The sequence below is a fragment of the Gnatocerus cornutus genome, unplaced genomic scaffold (genome assembly GCF_029298725.1).
Source record: "Gnatocerus cornutus isolate USDA-ARS CGAHR unplaced genomic scaffold, icGnaCorn1.1 ctg00000023.1, whole genome shotgun sequence".
NCBI classification, from domain to species: Eukaryota; Metazoa; Arthropoda; class Insecta; order Coleoptera; family Tenebrionidae; genus Gnatocerus; species Gnatocerus cornutus.
Window position 1 is genome coordinate 1,471,656 of NW_028275375.1, and position 19,481 is coordinate 1,491,136.

Sequence of the window (19,481 nt, forward strand, 5' to 3'; positions counted from 1 at the left end):
AGCTAGTCCTTATCCAATCGTAACCATTATCTGTGCAGACGTTCGTTAAATCGCGAGATTTCCCGCAATAACGGCAATAAACCCATACTAGAAACTATAAAATTAGCCGACCACTACTTCGAGAAAGGGTCTATTATTAAAAGCAAGCTGTAAACGTCCGTGCTTAGGTCATTAATACCGAAATAGCGTTAAATTACCGGCACGTCGAGACGACTGCTTTTTTGCATCTCGCTGATCCTTTCATGTCGTAAAATCGTCCGAGGTTATCAAAAGCGACAATTGAGCCATAAGACAAACGCATCCTGCGAGAAAAAAAGTGGAACGTTGAACCTGGACCCAGATTGATTCATGGACTTAAATGCGATTAAGTACTGCATTTATCATGTTTTCAATACGAGTAATCCGACCTGTGATATACTAAATATGATTTATGACCTGAGTCTGATCTCCAATTTAATATCGTGAAAGTTTACCTCCGATAAATTTTCGATTCGTCTTTTTGCGACGAGAGCATTATTCAATGAAATCCCCGGATTAAGCGCGCACCGGCCGACGCGCGATTTATGGGCTTGCCACCACGGGAAAACGCCAATTTCGGACGGCCAACGGTACCATCAAACCCAGTTTCAACGCTCCCCAGATTCTAACTCAAAAATCCCCAGAAAACGTCGCTTTTTCATCGATAATGTACTGTAAATAGCCCACCCAAGATCACGAATTTTAAAATTTTTATCCTATAATTCGGCCCTGTCGCAAATGTGCAATGGAATTGAATCGTGTAACTGCAAATAGTTTGTTTGAGTTGCAAATTCCCACTCAAGGTCACAAATTTTGAAAGTTTTATCGTGTGATTCGGTCTTGTTGCAAATATGCAATGAAATTGGGTTTTAGGATACACAAGACGATCGTGTAAGTTCTGTCAATGTAATGTGTCAAAATTCTAGGGACAACGATGCCAACTTTGTGATCTCAAAATTCCCAAAGCTAATTCGTCAAGATTTCAACTTTAAACAAACAAATAACTGTCTAAGTAGACTTTTGCAACCTAAACCGATTGTTTAAAATGCGACTTTGTGATTGGTCGTTCAATAAACGTCCTTTTTTAGTCGATTATGTACTGCAATTAGTTTGTTTGGGTTGCAAATGCCTAGCCAAAGTAACAAATTCTAAAAGTTTTATCGTGTGATTTGGTCTTGTTGCTAATGTTGGAGTAGAATTTGGTTTTAGGGTACAAAAGACGATTGTGTAAGTTCTGCCAATGTAAAGTGTCAAATGTTTGGAAGACAATGATGCCAACCGTATGATCTCAAAATTCCTAAAGCTAATTCGTCAAGATTTCAACTTTAAACAAACAAATAACTTTTGCAAACTAAAGCGATTGTTTAAAATGCGACTTCGCGATTGGTCGTTCAGAAAACGTCTTTTTTTAGTCGATAACTAATTGCAGTTAGTTTGTTTGGTTTGCAAATGGCCACCCAAGGTCACACATTTTGAAATTTTCATCGTGTGATTCGGTCCTGTTGCAAATCTGTAATAGAATTGGTTTTTTGGGTAAAAAAGATGATCGTGTAAGTTCTATCAACGTAATGTGTCAAAGTTCTGAAGAACAATGATGCCAACCGTGTGACATTAAAATTTCCAAAGCTAATTCATCAAAATTCCAATATTAAACAAACAAATAACTGTCAAAGTAGACTTTTGCAACATAATCTCATTGTTTGAAATGCGACTTTGTGATTGGTCGTTCAGCAGAGCGAGTGCTGTCTGCAAATCCTGCGGAACGTCAAAGAAGAACTGTCATATTTGTCAAATTGACACCAAATAGTGGAAGCATCATAATTTTGTTTTTCCACATGATATTTCAAATTTAAAAAAAAATCAGTTGCTTATGAAGCCATCTATTAATCAAAATTAGCATATATCCATTACAGGTATCTAACTTATCCCTTTAGATTCCTGCTGATGTCTAAAATTGCTCCTTTGTAAATTTGTACAGAACAAAATCATTTAAAACTTCAAAATTGATATTTAAGTAGCAGATAAAAGTAATTTCACTTATCATTATGACATTAAAATGACAAACGGCAGTTGACAGTGCCCACAATTCTAAGATTGCATGTGTATTAACTACAAAGTAATCAGAGTTAGCTGGTGATTTATGTAAATGACAGGTGTCAATTTAATTCAAAATTCTAGTTATAGTTAAACACTAAACTTTCTAGATTTCCCTAGATTTGTTCGAAAATTGTAAAAAAAATCTTAGATTCGGGGAAAATTACTCTCCTGGGTTAAAACTGATTGTTAAGTAATAAAGATAATTTAACATCTTGTCATTATGACATTAAAATGACAACGGCACTTGACATTGCCCAAAATTCTAGAGTCGCAAGTGTATTAACTACCAATCAGAGCTTATCTAGTTGGCTGCTACTTTATGTAAATGACAGATGTCAATTCAAGTTATATTTGAACACTAAGCTTTCTAGAATCCCCTAGATTCGTTCGAAAATGTGAAGAAGTCCCTAGATTCGGAGAAAGTCCCTAGAAGACTATGAGTGAATTTGATTCTTAAGACTAGAATATTGCGCGTCTCGTTAACGGGACGCCGGTCTTCATGACAGTTTTTTCTGCGAGTTTTTGCGGCGGTGCTACCGGCAGAATTCATTTGGGAATTTCGTCGATTTAACGAGACCGAATAGACAGCGGGTCGTAATTGGTTTCTCGAAAAGAAAAAAGGAGAAAATCGCGGATCCTCCCAGAGCGAAACTCCGTTGACATCCGACCAGTGGAACACCGCGTCGCCGTCATCCATCATGGTCGCTTTATGATTCGTGAGAACCCATTTTCAATTAAAACCGGAATAAGAGACGGGCTAACAGGTGCCTGTAATTAAGTACAACAACCGCCGGTAGATGCCTCCGTGATTTGTTCGTTTTTTCGTTTTTCCCCCGAGTGGCCCACCGAAAAGGACGTTTACTGCTCAAAAGTCTCATTGTTTATGGCATACGCGTCCGAGGAACACGTCGCGGGAAATTGAACGAGCGTGACATTCTTGATATTATACAATTATGATACCAATTTCTCTTGCAATTATTATAATGAACAGTTTATAGGGAATCGCGCGCCATCTGGGGGATGCACGGACATTCGATTTAATTATCTCGGCTTTTGGTGAAACGATTAAGGGCCGATTTCACCGACTCCGACTAGCGTTTAACTGTAGTTTTAATAAACTGAGTTTGAGTTAAGTGGTGAATGTTTGTTCTGATTTCACCAAGAAAATCGAAGTTCCCCTAAATCTTTTTAACAGTCAATATTGGTAGATCTTGGAATAAAAGTGATTAAAGAAGAAGCACCAAAAAATTAAGATTTCTATAAAATTCCGTAACTTTAATAGCTTTCATTATAAAACAGTTAAATTTGGAGATTTTACGACTTTCGACTAACTAATCAAGTGTGTCAAATTTCAAAATTTTAGTGTAAAAATAAAATTTTCGTAACTTTGACAGTTTTTACTCCAAAATAGTGAAATTTTGAGGTTTCATTACTGTAGTCTTGCTAACCAACTGTGGTAAATTTTAAAATTTTGAAACAAAAAATAAAATTTTTGACGAATTTTGTTTTAAAAACCTACCAAAAATTTTCACCACTTTTTATTAAATTCCATAACTTTGAAAGTTTTAGTCATAAAATAATGAAATTTGAAAGTTTTGCGACTTTGGTCTTATTAAACAACTGTGCCAAATTCCAAAATTTTACATCAAAAAACAGACTTTTCAGAAATTTTTATTTTGAAGTCGACTCAAAATTTTCTGGCAGATCCAATTTTTTTATTTTTATTGATTGTTTCTTTTTTTTCAATTTTTTTTTTATTTTATAACTACAAAAAAATTTAAACAAAATTAAACTAGATAGAAAATGAACAATTTGACACATTATCAGGGTCGCCAACATCGATGACTCTATCACAAAAACACTAAACTTTTGTAAAATAAAACTAGCAGTATCGCTCGCTTCGCTCGCTACTGACCCCAAATCCGACTTTTTCTCTCAATTTTGATAAAAAAACAAATGTCAGAAATTGACAATTCATTAATCCCAGTTTTAGATCGTTAACTGGTTGAAATTGGTCTGTTACTTCCTGAACGTAGATCAGTAATAAACTAAGTTTAAAAATGTTGGTAAAATCATATTTTACGTTGATCTACGTTTGAGGGAAACTAATTTAAGTTTAAGTGGGTGGTGAAATCGGCCCTAAATCGTGGATTTTATGAACGGCAAAGTCGGCTTCGAAAAGTTTTACGGCACTATTATCATATTAAAGTTCGATTAACTGGCGGGTTTTAGCCGAAAAGTCGAGGAGGTGCAGCCACCTAATTAAGTTAACTTCAAAAACGCCGGTCGGGTGACACTTATTGGCGATAAACCGAGAAAAATGACCGGTGGCACTAGACGAGTATGAAAAGGAGCCTTAGGCGCAACGTGTCGCTCCAATTAAATCATCTCCGGCGAAGAGGCCCGTCTATTACGTTTCGGAAGTTTGATTTTACGCGGATCCGCCACGAACCTCCAAACACGTCTAGAATGCAGCACCGCGGGCCGCCAGACGAAGAACACATCCACACATGATTGAAATGTATGAGGGTCCACATGCCAGTCACGTTGCCAGAATCTCGAGCGGCTACAGAAGCTATGGAATGCTTTTAGCATTCCGCTTTAAGAACAAATAATAAACCGCTGACACTTTCCATAACTACTCGCTGGCGTTTTTGCTAGGGAAAGTCGCTGCGGCTTTCCCAGGGCGTTTTCCGTGATGGCGCGGGCCCTGCGAACTCCGTTTCGGTGCGTTTCGTTCAGTGGCCGGGAATGTGACCGGACCGCTTCTTCAGCCCCGGCCCCTCGACGTCGCGCTCGCTGAATTCCACGGACATACTTCACGCGCGGCCTCCGCTTCTCTGCAGCTGCAATTGGATCAAACGCACGAATTTCGCTCCTGACCCAAAATACAACCAATAAAGAAGGGTATTTCGACGCCGGCATCGCTTTTCACCTGCTCTTCGCGGTTCGATTACTCCGCCAGTAATCAACGCTAAGCCTCTTAGAGCCGAGGTGTCGAGATTAATCATGTGTTAGAGCCATGGACCGGCTCATCTTACGCGGACCTTGAAACCGAAAGTGATATTTATGTGAACTCGATCCAATCTTATTCTCTGTAATTTCGCACGATCGATCCTCTCTGATTACTTTTTTCCTTGCAGGCGAGATTACGGCCAAGCAACCCCTCGACCGCGAGCAAAAAGAAGTCTATGACTTGGTAGCCGAAGCCAGAGACCAAGGAACGCCTTCAAGAAGCAACAGAGTCCCTCTGAAGATCCACGTGTTGGACGTCAACGACAACGCGCCGGAAATCATCGACCCGCAAGAAGACGTTGTCAGCGTCCGCGAAGAACAACCTCCAGGCACCGAAGTGGTCAAAGTACGCGCCGTCGACACCGACAGTGGTGAGAATGCCACCATCACGTACTCCATCCTCAAAGGACGCGACTCTGACGGCCACGGTGTCTTCAACATTGACCCTTTATCGGGAGTCATCCGCACGAGAATGATGTTAGACCACGAAGAAAAAGCCATCTACCGTCTAGCCGTGGCTGCTAAAGACGACGGAAAACCACCCAAGCAAACCGTGAGGATGCTGCGAGTCGAAGTCTTGGATCTCAACGATAACAGACCAACATTCACGAGCTCGAGTCTCGTCTTCAGAGTGCGTGAAGACGTAAAGATTGGGTTTGTAGTCGGATCGGTTGCCACCTCCGAATCCGCCGACCAAGAAAACGTAATCAGTGGGAGTACCGGAGGGCACATCACCTACACTCTTACGTCTCTCATGCCGGAGAACATCATCGACGCGTTTGATATTGACCGCAGCACCGGGTCTTTGGTGGTGGCCAGAGAACTCGACCGAGAAAAAGAGTCGGAGTATCGATTGGAAGTCCGCGCTTTGGACACGAGTGCCATGAACAACCCCCAAAGCAGTGCTATAACTGTTCGGATCGACATCGCCGACATCAACGACAACGCTCCACGTTGGCCCCAGGACCTGGTGACGATTTCCCTGCCGGAAAACACAGAAATCGGTACTTCCGTCCATAACTTCACCGCGTCGGACGTGGACAGTGGAAACAACGGAGATGTTCGCTACCACGTCGCTCACCAATACCCCACGAACGACACCTTCTCCATTGACTCCCTCACGGGGACTCTGATCCTCTCCAACAGTCTTGACTACGAGTCCATCGAAGAATACACGGTGATCATCGCCGCCACCGACCAAAGCGCCAACATCTCCGAACGCAAAACCACCTCAGTCACCGCCAGAGTGATCATCACCGACTACAACGACAACTCCCCCAGATTCGTGCTTCCAACGCCCCCAACAGCCTTCATAAGTGAAGTTAGCACCGTCGGAATGAAGATCGCGCATTTGGTGGCTGTGGACAGTGATAGTGGTGACAACGGTCGAGTGACTTACGTGATCTCAGGCGGAAACGAAGGCAGTGTGTTCGCGTTGGGTTATGACACGGGCGTTTTGACCTTAGCCAAACCTCTTCCTGACGCACAAAGAAATTACATTCTAAATGTAACAGCCACCGATCATGGAACTCCCACGCGGCATGCTGATATGGAGTTAAAATTGGTCGTCCAAGGTTCCGAGCTCAACCCTCCCAGGTTCTTCAACTCCTTGTACAGAGCGAGTGTCCCAGAGGACGCGCCGGTGGGGACGTTCGTCACCAGAGTCACCACCAAATCCGGAGCGGTGGAGGATGGTGAGTTTTCTTTTAGTCATTATCGCTAATTCCCGGTCCTGTTACCACTGCGAGTGTTAACGGAAATGCAAAATATGCAAAAAATGGGAATAAGGAAATGCGAGGCGCTCGCGGGTCCCATTGTACAGAGAAGCGCTAGAGGGTGCCATCATTGAATAACCTGATTCCATATTTACATTTATATTAATCTTGTATCGACGCCAAAGAAATGAATATTCATGCGCGCAAAGAGAGATTAATACCCTTCTTGATCGGATAAAAGCGGCGATTTTCCGCGGAATTTGAATTTTATTTTTTCCCGCCCTGTCGAAGCTGCGAATTAAATTTGTGGGACTGTGTATCCCCGCTTTATACCTAAACTAACCTTTTTACTCCAGAAATGCCTTTCTAAAGCAATCTTGTGGTCCCTGTTCACCTTTGGCACTTTCTACGCACAAATAAACTTAAAAAGTGAGGTTAGTTTCGACAATTTTTTGCCAGTTTTCAAATTTTCAGTAGCACCAACTTCGAAATTTTGAGTGGGAAATTTGAAAATTTGCGTTTTTGATTCGATTTGTTGAATAGTGCCGCAATAACTTTGCATTCGAAAAATGGCTGTCGAATTAAGAACCTCTCAAAGCACAATCCACAAATGACCGAACTTTATTTGGAGGTTTGGGAGAGTTGCAAAAATATAAAATTTAAATTCCCATGAGAAAACCGAATTTTCTTAATTTTAGGGAGCAACACCACTTTTTACATCCCGCAAGAGTTCGCCGAAGCCTTCCAGATCGATCCAACATCCGCAAGAATCACGACGACCCAACCTTTGGACCGCGAAACCAAAGACTCCTACACCATCCCCGTGTACGTCACCGACAACTCCACCCCCGGGAAAACCCTCTTCGACGTCTCCACCCTCATCATTAAGATAACAGACGTCAACGACCACCCCCCTCAGTTCAAACCTGGCTCCTGCTACCGCCTGTTCGTCCCGGAGAACAACGACGTTGGAGTCATCCACACCGTGGTGGCCAACGACCTGGACGAAGGCAATAACGGCGACATCGCCTACAGCCTCACCGGGGGAAACGTCGGGAACAAATTCAGCATAAATTTGCGAACGGGAGAGTTGACAGCGAGGTCTTTGGACCGCGAGAGTCATGCCCGGTACCACTTGACCATCACAGCTCAAGATCGCGGAAAACCCTCATTAGTAGGAACTTGCAACATCACAGTGGTTGTTGAAGACCAAAACGACAACGATCCCAAGTTCGATATGTCCAAGTACTCGACGGCGATCCCTGAAGATGTTTCCGTGGACACTTCAATACTCAAAGTGCACGCGTCGGACGCCGACATGGGAATCAACTCGAGGATCATCTACTCTTTAGCTAATGAGAGTCAGTGGTTGTTTCGGATTGACAACAAAACCGGCGTCATTACCACCGCAGGGTAAGTCGTACCATTCCAATGACTGTAACCATCAAGTTCTTGTTTTAGGTTGTTTGACCGGGAGCTGCAGCCATCGTACGAGTTCTTAGTCGTGGCGACGGATGGTGGAAAGTACAACGCGCGGTCTCAGAGAGTACCAGTGATGGTACGAATCGACGATATTAACGACAATAAACCGATTTTTGCTGAGTACCCCTTTCGGGCGAAAGTGGCGGCGTACCAACAACCCGGACAAGCCATCTTGAAGATCTCCGCCAAAGACGCGGATCAAGGAACAAACTCCGACATTGTCTACAGTTTGGTCAATGAAGGCTCGTACTCCAAATTCCGGATTAATCCAAACAGTGGGGTTTTAACAGCCACGCAGAGTTTAGCCGGTGAAAACGGCAAAGTCGTTTATATCAACATTCTCGCCACTGATAAAGGAAATCCTCCGATTAGTTCTTCAGGACTTGTGGAGGTGGTGGTGGGTGACGTCTCCGACGGCACTCCGCAGCTCCGTTTCCAGAACTCCACCTACATTGTTAACATCCCCGAGCACACCGAGAAATACAGAGATATTCTTCGAGTATCAGCTCTTCGATCTGATGGGCGCCGCCAACGCATCTTGTACTCTTTCGGCACGGGGAATGAAGATAACATTTTCAGTATAGATGCAGAAGGTGGGATGATCCAAGTTCGAGATCCTAGATATCTAGACTACGAGCTTCACAAAGAGATAAGAATGGTGGTCGAGGCGAAAACTGAAGGAGGGCCTGTCTTGCACGGCTACTGCGAGGTTGTCGTCCAGTTGTCGGACATCAATGACAACGCTCCTAAATTCACGCAACAACAGTACTCGGCCTCTGTTTGGGAAGGCAACAAGAAAGGAGCGTTCGTGCTTCAGGTGGTCGCGTTCGATGACGATCAAGGCCCCAACTCGCGGATCCTCTACCACATCGTCGATGGAAACCACGATAACGCGTTCAAAATCGAGCCTGCTTTCAGCGGGATTCTAAAAACCAACATCGTCTTAGATCGCGAAATAAGAGATAATTACAAACTGACCGTTATAGCGACCGATGAAGGTGTGCCTCAAATGACCGGCACAGCAAGAATCGTCATCAATATTGTCGACGTCAATGATAACCAACCGACGTTTCCGCCACGGAGTGTTATCAACGTCAGCGAGTCCACGGACGTGGGGACGGTGTTGACCACCATGACCGCCAACGATGTCGACACGAACCCCACGCTAACTTACAGCTTCTCGCATGACAACAGCCGGGAAGATCTTGAGTTTTTCAGCATCGACAGGTTCAGTGGGAAGGTCATCTTGAAGAAGAAGTTAGATTTCGAGACCTGGCAAGAGTACAAGCTGAAGATCGAGGCGTCGGACACCGCGCACACGGCCAAGACGACGCTCACCATCAAAGTGAAGGATGTCAACGACAACGCGCCGGTGTTCTCGCAGCTGGTCTACCAAGTTAACTTACCAGGTGAGATTCTTTGGGTGTTGGAAGTTGAATCTTGATGAAAACTGGGGGTTTTGTGGATTTCGAGCTCTTCTTTGCGAATCCAAGACAGAAAACGGCGAGAATCTGCTAGAAATCGTCATTTAGCATCGAAATAAGCGGATTTCTCTAACGATTTGTGCAGATTTCAGCTGTTTTCTGACAATTCAGCTGTTGAATCTTAACAAAAACTGGTGGTTTTGTAGATTTAGAGTTCTTCTTTGCGAATTCAAGCCAGAAAACTGCGAGAATTTGCTAGAAATCGTCATTTAGCATCAAAATAAGCGGATTTCTCTAAGAATTTGTGCAGATTTCTGCTGTTTTCTCACGATTCAGCCGTTGAATCTTGACAAAAACTGGTGGTTTTGTAGATTTAGAGTTCTTCTTTGCGAATTCAAGCCAGAAAACTGCGAGAATTTGCTAGAAATCTTCATTTAGCTTCGAAATGAGCGGAATTTTCTAAGAAATTTGATGATTTCGTGCAGATTTCTGGTGTTTTCTCGCGATTCAGCCGTTGAATTTTAATAAAAAATGGTGGTTTTGTAGATTTTGAGCTCTTTTTTGCCAATCTATGCCAGAAAACGGCGAAAGTCTGCGAAAAATCGTCATTTAACATTGAAATAAGCGGATTTTTCTAAGAATTTATAACCTTATTAATTCCTTTTTGCAGATGGGCACTCGACGGAGCTCACGGACGTCTTAACTGTCAACACCACCGATGGAGACTCGGGGGAGAACGCGAGAATTGAATACCTCCTCCTTAACCCGGTGGCGAGCTTCTCCATCGGACGCACGGACGGAATTCTACGGGCAAATTTATCCAACATCTCTTCAGCGGCGCAGGACGTTCAACTCACCGTCCAGGCAGTGGATTTGGGGACGCCGCCGTTAAAGGCCGTGGCGTCGGTGCGGGTGAAAATGAACACCAGGTCTGGGCACCTCTCCTCCGGCAATAAACGGGACTACAAGTAGGTTTTAACACCCCCCAGGTACCTCCAGATGCTGATTTTGTTTCTTCCAGGATTCAAATCCCGGAGGATTGTCGCAAAGGCACCACCATCCTCCACCTTGTAAAGCCGACGTCCCAGAAACAACCCACGAGTTTCTTCATAACCGACGGCAACGACGATGGTACTTTTGAAGTGTCCAATCCCTCAGGAGCTCTTATTGTCGTGAAGAGTTTAGACCGGGAGCTGCAGGAGGTTTACAATCTCAAAATCACAATGGGGGATCCGACTTTCACCTCCAACTACTCCATGGTGGCGGTCTTCGTCAGAGTGGACGACACCAACGACAACGCCCCCGTGTTCAAACAAGCTGATTACGAAATTGCAATTAGTGAAAACACCCCCATTGGTTCTTCCATCAAGAAGATTCTCGCCACGGATGCGGACTCTGCTGGGGTAAATTCTGAAGTTACATACGATATTACTTCTGGAAACGATGAAGGGTTGTTTCGTCTGGACACAACCTCTGGGATTCTTTCAGTGAATAAGTCTCTGGACTTTGACAGTGGTAGAACTGAGTATAATTTGGTCCTCCGCGCGTGCGATCGCGGCGTTGTTTCTCTATGCACCCTCAACACTTTCTTGGTTAGTCTCCAAGACGAGAACGACAACGAGCCCAAGTTCCCCGTCAGCGAATACCTGGAGTTCGTGGGCGAGAACGAACCTGTCGGCACGGCAATCTTCACCGCCCACGCCACCGACCTCGACAAAGGTCCTTTCGGGGCCTTGAAGTACTCCATTGTGAGCGCGAGCTCCGCCAACTACCCAGGAATCGACGACTCGTGGCGTCTCTTCCACATCGACGCCTCCACTGGGCTGGTGACCACCAACTCCAAGTTCGACTACGAAGAGCACAACCGCTACATCTTCATGGTGCGCGCTACGGACGTCGGAGGAAAATCCTCAATGGTGAAAGTCCGCATCGAAATCGAAAGCAAAGACGAGTTCCATCCGCAGTTCACCGAACGGACGTACAAGTTTGTTTTAGCCACGTCGGTGACGCTTCCGGTGGGGTACGTGGTGGGGCACGTCACCGCCACGGACAGAGATAAAGGCCCAGATGGACGCGTGGTGTATCAGTTGACCACGCAACACTCCGACTTTAAAATCAACAGAACCACCGGAGCTGTGATGGTGAAGAAGAAGCTCGAGCACTCGGAGAGTTTAGAGTCGGGACGTGAAATCAGTCTGGTGGTCACCGCGAGTTCTGGGCGCCAAGGCTCTTTGACCAACATGACGGTGGTGGAGATCAACCTCGATCCTCTGGCTGATCCTGGCACTAATTTGGCCATAAACCGTGAGAACAACACGACGGTGGCGGCGGCCAATGGCGGAATCGCCGATTGGGCGCTGGGTCTCTTAATTGCGTTGATCCTTCTGTTGATCACCTTCGGGGCGGTGTTTGTCTTCCTGCACATGCGGAATAAGAGGAATAAGAAAATCAACAAACCCAATTTGAGTAGTGAGAGTGTTAGTACTTCGAACAATTACGTGGATCCGAGTGCTTTTGATACAATTCCGATACGTGGAGGAGGTGTTACAAGTAGCGCCAACCAATTCGCGCCGCCGAAATACGATGAAATTCCGCCGTACGGTCCTGGACACGCCGCGAGTTCGAACTCCGGTGCTGCAACCACCTCTGAGTTGTCAGGTTCCGAGCAGTCCGGCTCCAGTGGTCGAGGTTCTGCAGAAGACGGCGAAGACGGCGAGGATGAAGAGATCCGAATGATCAACGAAGGTCCACTTCAGCGGGATTCCGGCATCCACCGACAGAACGACGACGACGACAACTTATCGGATGTTTCAGTGAGGAACACGCAAGAGTACCTCGCCCGCTTGGGGATTAACAGTGGAGGAGTCCCGCAAACCGCCTCGCGTTTGTGTTCAGACCCTCGCGCTGGGAGTAGTAAGGAGTCCCTCCACCACCACCAAGGAGTGCCGTTGGACAGCCTCCACATCTTCGACGAGGAAGGCACCACCGAGAACGACATGACGTTAATCTACGCCAAGTTAAACGACGTCGCTGGAAGCGACCGCGCGAGTTCAACCGACGAAGGCGGCGTCGCCGCATCAACTCTAGAACACGTGATGGCCATTGGCGGGTACGGAGAGGTGCCGGCGGTGACGCACCAACCCTCCATGAACGGTTCTCTAAGTTCCATAGTGCACAGCGAAGAAGAGCTCGCCGGGAGTTACAACTGGGATTATCTGCTCGATTGGGGGCCGCAGTACCAACCGCTCGCTCACGTGTTCTCCGAGATTGCAAGACTGAAAGACGATACCGCGTCGGTGAAGAGCGGCGCCAGTGGGACGTCGAGCGTGAAGAGCAAAAGTTCCGCGCCGGTGAAGAACTTGCCGCCGCCGCTTATCACGAGTGTGGCCCCCAGGTCTATAGCGATGCCCGTTTTGAATTCGAGAGGGGGTTCTAGTCATCACGGCGGGAGTCACAATCAGATGATGCTGTTGCCGAGGTCGCCCATCAACCATGACGCTTCCGGGGCGACGTTCAGCACCTCCACGGCGATGTCGCCGAGTTTTTCGCCGAGCTTGTCGCCGTTGGCCACCAAATCGCCGTCGATTTCGCCGCTGGTCACGCCAGGATTGCCCACGAGTCATCATGTGATGGGGCGCCAACCGCCGCAGAGTAGAACAAAGACTGTGGTTGATACCGAAATGAGAATTTAATGTCGTGTTCATGGACTTGTTTTTTAATCGATTGTACCATAATTTCGTGTATATAATTTATTAGAAATGCTCACTAGGTAGTGTTTTCTCTGCCTGCCATGTTTAGCCATAAAGACTAACTTTCTGTAATAAGCTTTTACAATGTTTTGTATAAATTTCTTAAATTATTGTAGATATGTAACTATCAGATTTTGTAATTATACATAGCGACGAATCTAAATTATTTCGTTTTGAATGTTGTTAACCAAATTTATGCAAAATGTTTGTGTTGTTGATTGTGCGCGTGATGACGACGACGAATGTTTAGATTTAGTACTAAATACTTGTGTCATAAGAATGTTGCTGTATAAAAATGTACAAACAAATTAAACGAAGTTTTAAATAAATCCCAAGTTTTATTTTTATATTTGACGCGCGGAATTTTGAAAATGTTCTCACTGCCAATCATAGACATACGCCACGGGGCCCAGATTTCGGCGTCTTTTCAAAATCAAATAAAAAAATAACCAATTTTTAAATCCTAAATTTGAGTTGACATTCTTACTCCTGAGGTACGAATTAATAAGGGAAGTAGTCTTTTGTTTTTATTTTTGCCGAAAACTTACAAGTGAAAACAAAATTTTAAAAAATCGATAAAAAATTAACGGAGCGTCGGATCGCAAAAATTTTTTCAGATTCTTGCTCCTGGGGTCCGAATTAATGAAAAAAAATAGTTTTTAAGAAGTTTTAATTTTTGGCGAAATTTCAAAATCCATGGACTATAGTCTTTGGTCTTTTTTGGCCAAAAAAAAAAAAGTTGCCGGATCAATGCAAAACTTTACGCACAACACAATTAGGCACTGCCAAATTTATTTCTGCAATTCGTTTCGCCCAATCTGTAATACTTTTTGAGAAAATTTAAATTGAAAATTGTAATAAAATTTCACTGAGTGTCAATCCAAGACATGCGGCATGCAATTGCGTTTGTGTATTGTTGGTTGCATACCATTAAACGCAATTTTTAGAATTAAATAAAAACAATAAATAGACCCAAGTTTTAAGTCATAAATCAGAGAGCTTAGAGTTTTTTTCTTAAGATTCAAATTAATGAAAAAGGTAGTGTCTTATTTTTATTTCCTCCGAAGACAGAGACTTTGTTCATTAACAGTTGGTACCTCTAAAACCACCAAAATGAGATTTGACATTTATCATAAACAAACTCTTTCCCCATTTTTCATAAATATCTCTTTATTTACCCGATTTTACCCCCAGATTTTAGCACCCAATGTTCAATTAGCAGAAAAAGTGAGTACAGCATCCCACACTACTTTCAATTCCAACTTTTTTTTTTAGGTTAGATTAAAATGCCGGTAGAGAACATTCTCTACTCTGAAAAGTACGCAGATGAGTACTACGAATATCGTCATGTTATTTTGCCCCCGGACTTGGCGAAATTGGTGCCGAGACCCCACTTAATGAGTGAATCGGAATGGAGGAATTTGGGGGTCCAGCAGAGCCCCAATTGGGTTCATTATATGTTGCATGAGCCAGAGCCGCATATTTTGTTGTTTCGGCGACCGCTTGTGCAGACTATTGTGAACGGGTGACTTGATTAGATCTGTAGGTTGTAAAGTTTGGTATATTTGTGTTATTATAGGTTGGTTTTATGTTATATAGGGATTAAATTTTATTTGAGTGAGTTAAAAATTAAATAGATATTATCTATTCGTGGTTTTACTCTGTTTGTCACCTTTTTGTGCTTTTTTCTTTCTCTTCTGCTTCTGATTTCTTCGAATTTTGCTTTTTCTTTCTTTCTGTGTCTTCTAATTCCGTTTTTCCATTTCCAAATCGCTAAAAAACTATGTGTTCAATAAACACCCAAGAAAATTTTAAAGAGATAAGTTAGATTCCTGTAATAGATTCATGTCAATTTTGACTACTAGATAGCGCCACAATCAAACGTCAAATTTCTTGACAATTAATCCGACAAATGTGACAGTTCTTGTTTAACATTCTACACAATTTTAAAAATCGGCATTGCGTTACTCCCTCGACCAATCACAGAGCCGAATTTTAAATTTGCCGCCATCAAAAAGTTCCAAAACCACCATTTTATTAGACATCTTTACACTTCAACTTTTTAACATCTTGACAATTTCGGGATTATCATTCTCCTCCCACTTAACACAATGAACCTTTTCTTTCCCTTTAAACTGCCCATTTGGCTTCGAAGTGTTCGACAGGGCCCTCTTAGAGGTGCTGCTCCTCATCACCGCCCCCAAATTCACCTCATTCGTAGACTTCCACACCTTCGTCCCCGCAATCTGCCTCGACCTCTTCATCTCTTCAGTCTCCACCAACGTCACTTGTGGTCGTTTCTTCTCATCGCCCTTCTTCGAAACTTTCGGAAAAATCGTAACAACCTGTTGTCTCTTCATGGCGTTCTTCGTCGTCCGTCGCATGTGAGAGTTCGATTTGCTACTTTCGACAATTTCCAAAGACCCGGCCATCGAATGTGTCTCTTTGCGGTCTTCTTTAACCGAATTCTTCGTGGCTTCTTTCAGTTCTTTGTACAACCGGTACCGGTCAATCTTCAGATGATTCGTCGACATGCTCTTCTTCACTGGTTCGTCAATTTTGCGCTTCTTGCCTTCGGTGGTTGTGCGGATGGATTTCGACGACGACGCCGGTTTCTCGATGAAGATTTGGACGGTGCGAACTGCACTCTCTAGTTCTTGGAACGCCTTTTGGTTCACGTCGATGAGGTCCGCTGAGGTCTTCAGGTCTTCACTGGAGACGGTTTTGGTGGTTGGGGGTGGCGCGGCCACCAGCTTGCCGGCGGTAGTGGCGGTGACCAACAGTTTCGTGTCTTTTGCCAACGGTTCTGGCACGCTCTGCAGAGAAGTTTCGACGATCTTCAGCTTCGCCAAAGTGGGGTCGGAAAGAACACCACGCGGAGGCTGGTTTTCCTCTGATTGACCACTGGAATCTGTTCGGAGCTTCGTGATCTGAAGAATTTCTGATTTTGTCTTGATTGGAATCGGATATATTTTTCTTTCTATTTTAGGTATCTTTGAAGCCTCTGGAGGAGGTAGTTCAGGCATCACCAGACTCGTGGGTCTCAGAATTATCGTCCCTATCATGTCTTTCTTCGGTGGTTCCTCCTCCACCTTAACTTTCTCGCTTGATCGGCCCTCAGAGTCCACATCTCCAGGAATGGGATAAATTCTCCCCGTTCTTCGCTCTCTTCGATTGATTTCCTTCCTTAGTTGCTCCAGAACTGAACTCAGCGTTCCTTCAGGAATAGGCTGGATCTTCTGGAGCGACCTTGGTGCTTGAGCCTCCTTCGGCACCGGCCAAATTTCCTTCGGAATTGATTTTAGCTTCTTCAAGTCTTCTTCAAAACTCCCTATTTCAATTTTTTCGATAGCTCGTTCCTCAATGTCTTGAGGAGGAAACTCGTACAGCTTTTGCACAGCGAATTGTTCCTCCAGCTTCTCTTCTCTTTGCCGCCGCTTGAGCGACTCTAGCAGAATCCTGCCTTCAACCTCTCTGAAGATGGCCTCGCTCATCTTCAGGAAGTTCCGGAAATTCTCCGCCTCCATCTCTTCATTTCTTTTGGCAATGGCGGACTCCGTCGCCATAAACTGTCTTTTATTATAAAACGCGCATTTGCACAAGTTCAAGTATTCCTCCTTCAGCGCCAAGAACTTGGTCGTGGTAAGTGAGTGCCACAAATCATTCTCAAACTTCTTAAAATGCTGCTCGCTGACTTCAATAAGCTTCATCGAGTTCTCAATGTCAGTCCGCGTCTGTTTCAAGAACTCATCAAGATCTCTTCGTGTGGTCATTTTCTTCGTCTTCGTGGTGGTGATGCTGATGGTAGGATCGGATTCCGAACGCCTGAGATAGTTATAAAGGTTTGTTTTGAGTTCGACTTCCATGTCGTGTCTTCGCGCTTTGCCTCTTCGGATGTGGTGGTAAACCACACTGGGGTCCTCCGCAGACTTGTTGGTTTCAAGGGCGATTTCAATGCCTGCAGGTCTGGAGGGTTTGCAGTCTCCTGAGCTGAGTCGGCGCGCCTCTTCTTTGTTGGAGAGGATGTTGGTGCACGCTTGAAGTTGCTCTTTGATTGTCTTCATCTTCTTGATGTTCACCTGCTCGTTCTTCTCCAACATTTCGATGAGTTTTGACATGTTCTTGAAAAGAAACTCTTGCGACTTCAGGATGGCGTGGAAGTTGTCAACCAGACCGTCTTTACTCTGCCGATGTCGCACTTCTTGCGTCTGAGGGTGTCTCGGTAGTTCAACATGTTTGGAGGCCGTTCTGGCACTTTGAATTTTACCTTCTTGTGGCGCCGCTTGACGTTTCTTTTGGTGTTCTTCTGGAAGTTCGTTGACGACCACAAAACTGTCTTCACATTTATATTCGCTTGATTTCTCGTTGAAGAACTCCAACATGTTGATGGTTTGTGTTCCTTGACTGTAATCCACCGTCAGCTTCTGTTTGTATTCCAAACATTTCTTGATGGCTTCGTGCACAGCGTCGGCCGCTTTAGTTGTAAGAAATTTACCTCGAATTAACAATAAATTTAAAAGAAATTCCATAATTTCCGCCATGAAATTGATACTATTCTCACGTCCACATTTTTTAAAGTCGACGTGACATCCGCGCGCTTGATTTCAGCGATTTGTGAAGGTGGCGCCATCTATAAATGAAAATTGACATCTACCCATTACAGGTATCTAACTTATCTCTTTGGAATCCTGCTGATTTCTAAAGTTGCTCGTTTGTAAAATCTTACATAGTTCGTACAGTGAGAGATTGAAAGACAGAAAAGTAACTGAATCTACGCGATAAAAAGTATTTCATACGCGCGAAATTTAAATGGGCCCACTTACTTTCAGGTCAGTTTGCGTAGGAATTTAGTGATTTTAGTGCATTTTGCAGCAGAATTTGCTGCCAACCAATATGTCGACTGTCAAGATCTCCCAATCTCTCACCGGATATACAATAGAGCTCATTACTAACGGTTCACTTATTAAAAAGTTAAGTTGGCAGCAACCCTTGGTGATTTTAATCGGCAACAGTTGGCAGCTAAGGTGTTTGACCTTGACGCAACTATGGTAACCGTCCTGCGCAAGATTGGCAAAACTTAATTAAAATTAAATTCTCATTGAATTTCTCGTTTGCAACCAACTCTTTAATTAGTTATTAATTAACACTCAACTTTGACAACGTGTTAAGTTGGAAGTCGGATTTACACCCAAAAAATTTCGAAAATTTATAAAGGGCAGCTCATTACTATCAGTCCACTCTCCTGTGTACATTTTTGAAAATTTTTGGGTGTAAAACAGGCTTTTAATTCCTTAGGGAGAAAATTAGGGGAAAAGTGAATGTAGCGATTTTTGAGGTTAACAGATTGTCAAAGTTGAGAGTAATAATTGATAACTAATTAAAAATTTGTTGTAAAAGTATGATTCTAATATAGATTTAACAAGTTTTGGCAATGTGAAAAATAATTAGATTCTACGCAGCCACAGTTGCGTCAAGGTCAAACACTTTTGCTGCCAATTGTTACCGATAAAAATCACCAAGGGTTGCTGCCAACTTAACATTTTAATGAGTGGACCAATAGTAATGAGCTTGGTTGAGTGTTGGATAATGATATTATTAATGTATGATTTTGGGAAGGGTTGTAATAAAAAAAATGTGAATATCATATACATGTTTTAATTTTACTTATAATAATAATAATGCATTACATATAGGTGCAGTGCAATATAGAACTATTTCTAACAATAACGTTACATAAAATAATATTGTATCATTAAATTATCATTAACAGTACATTTCTTCTACAAATATAAAAAAGTAAAATATGAGCACACAACTTGTATTGATGTAATAAGAATATAATATTATGTAAATATATAAAATCTGATATATACAACTTGCCGCAATCTTATGTAAATAAATTGTTTATGTTGAGGTAGTTGAATAAAGCATCAGCTTCTAGGTATTTGAGATCTGCATTACAAGTACTAACTGATAACAAC

At 43.5% G+C, this 19,481-nt stretch overlaps 3 protein-coding genes across 3 annotated transcripts in view; 2 read left to right on the forward strand and 1 right to left on the reverse strand.

Annotated features, from left to right (window-relative positions):
* LOC148166284 (protein dachsous-like) overlaps positions 1-13,829 on the forward strand; it is a 174,178-nt gene extending 160,349 nt beyond the window's left edge. Inside the window, exons 6-10 of the mRNA XM_088048704.1 lie at positions 5,259-6,824; positions 7,544-8,258; positions 8,307-9,736; positions 10,422-10,719; positions 10,773-13,829. Of these exons, the coding sequence (XP_087904830.1) occupies positions 5,259-6,824; positions 7,544-8,258; positions 8,307-9,736; positions 10,422-10,719; positions 10,773-13,443 (6,680 nt within the window). The 3' untranslated portion in view covers positions 13,444-13,829. The remainder of the gene's footprint in view (positions 1-5,258; positions 6,825-7,543; positions 8,259-8,306; positions 9,737-10,421; positions 10,720-10,772) is intronic.
* A 780-nt stretch (positions 13,830-14,609) lies between these two features.
* LOC148166286 (cyclin-dependent kinases regulatory subunit 1-like) lies at positions 14,610-15,147 on the forward strand. The gene is made up of 2 exons (XM_088048706.1): positions 14,610-14,727; positions 14,776-15,147. The coding sequence occupies exon 2, from the start codon at positions 14,787-14,789 to the stop codon at positions 15,027-15,029; it is 243 nt and encodes an 80-aa protein (XP_087904832.1). The 5' UTR covers positions 14,610-14,727; positions 14,776-14,786; the 3' UTR covers positions 15,030-15,147.
* Positions 15,148-15,554: 407 nt separating this feature from the next.
* On the reverse strand, positions 15,555-18,041 carry LOC148166287 (uncharacterized). Its single transcript, XM_088048520.1, has one exon. The coding sequence runs from the start codon at positions 18,039-18,041 to the stop codon at positions 15,555-15,557; it is 2,487 nt and encodes an 828-aa protein (XP_087904646.1).
* Positions 18,042-19,481: the final 1,440 nt, after the last annotated feature.

Coding starts and splice junctions, on each gene's coding strand:
- LOC148166286 (XM_088048706.1), top strand. CDS start 14,787: ATGCCGGTAGAGAACATTCTCTACTCTGAAAAGTACGCAGATGAGTAC.
- LOC148166287 (XM_088048520.1), bottom strand. CDS start 18,041: ATGGCGGAAATTATGGAATTTCTTTTAAATTTATTGTTAATTCGAGGT.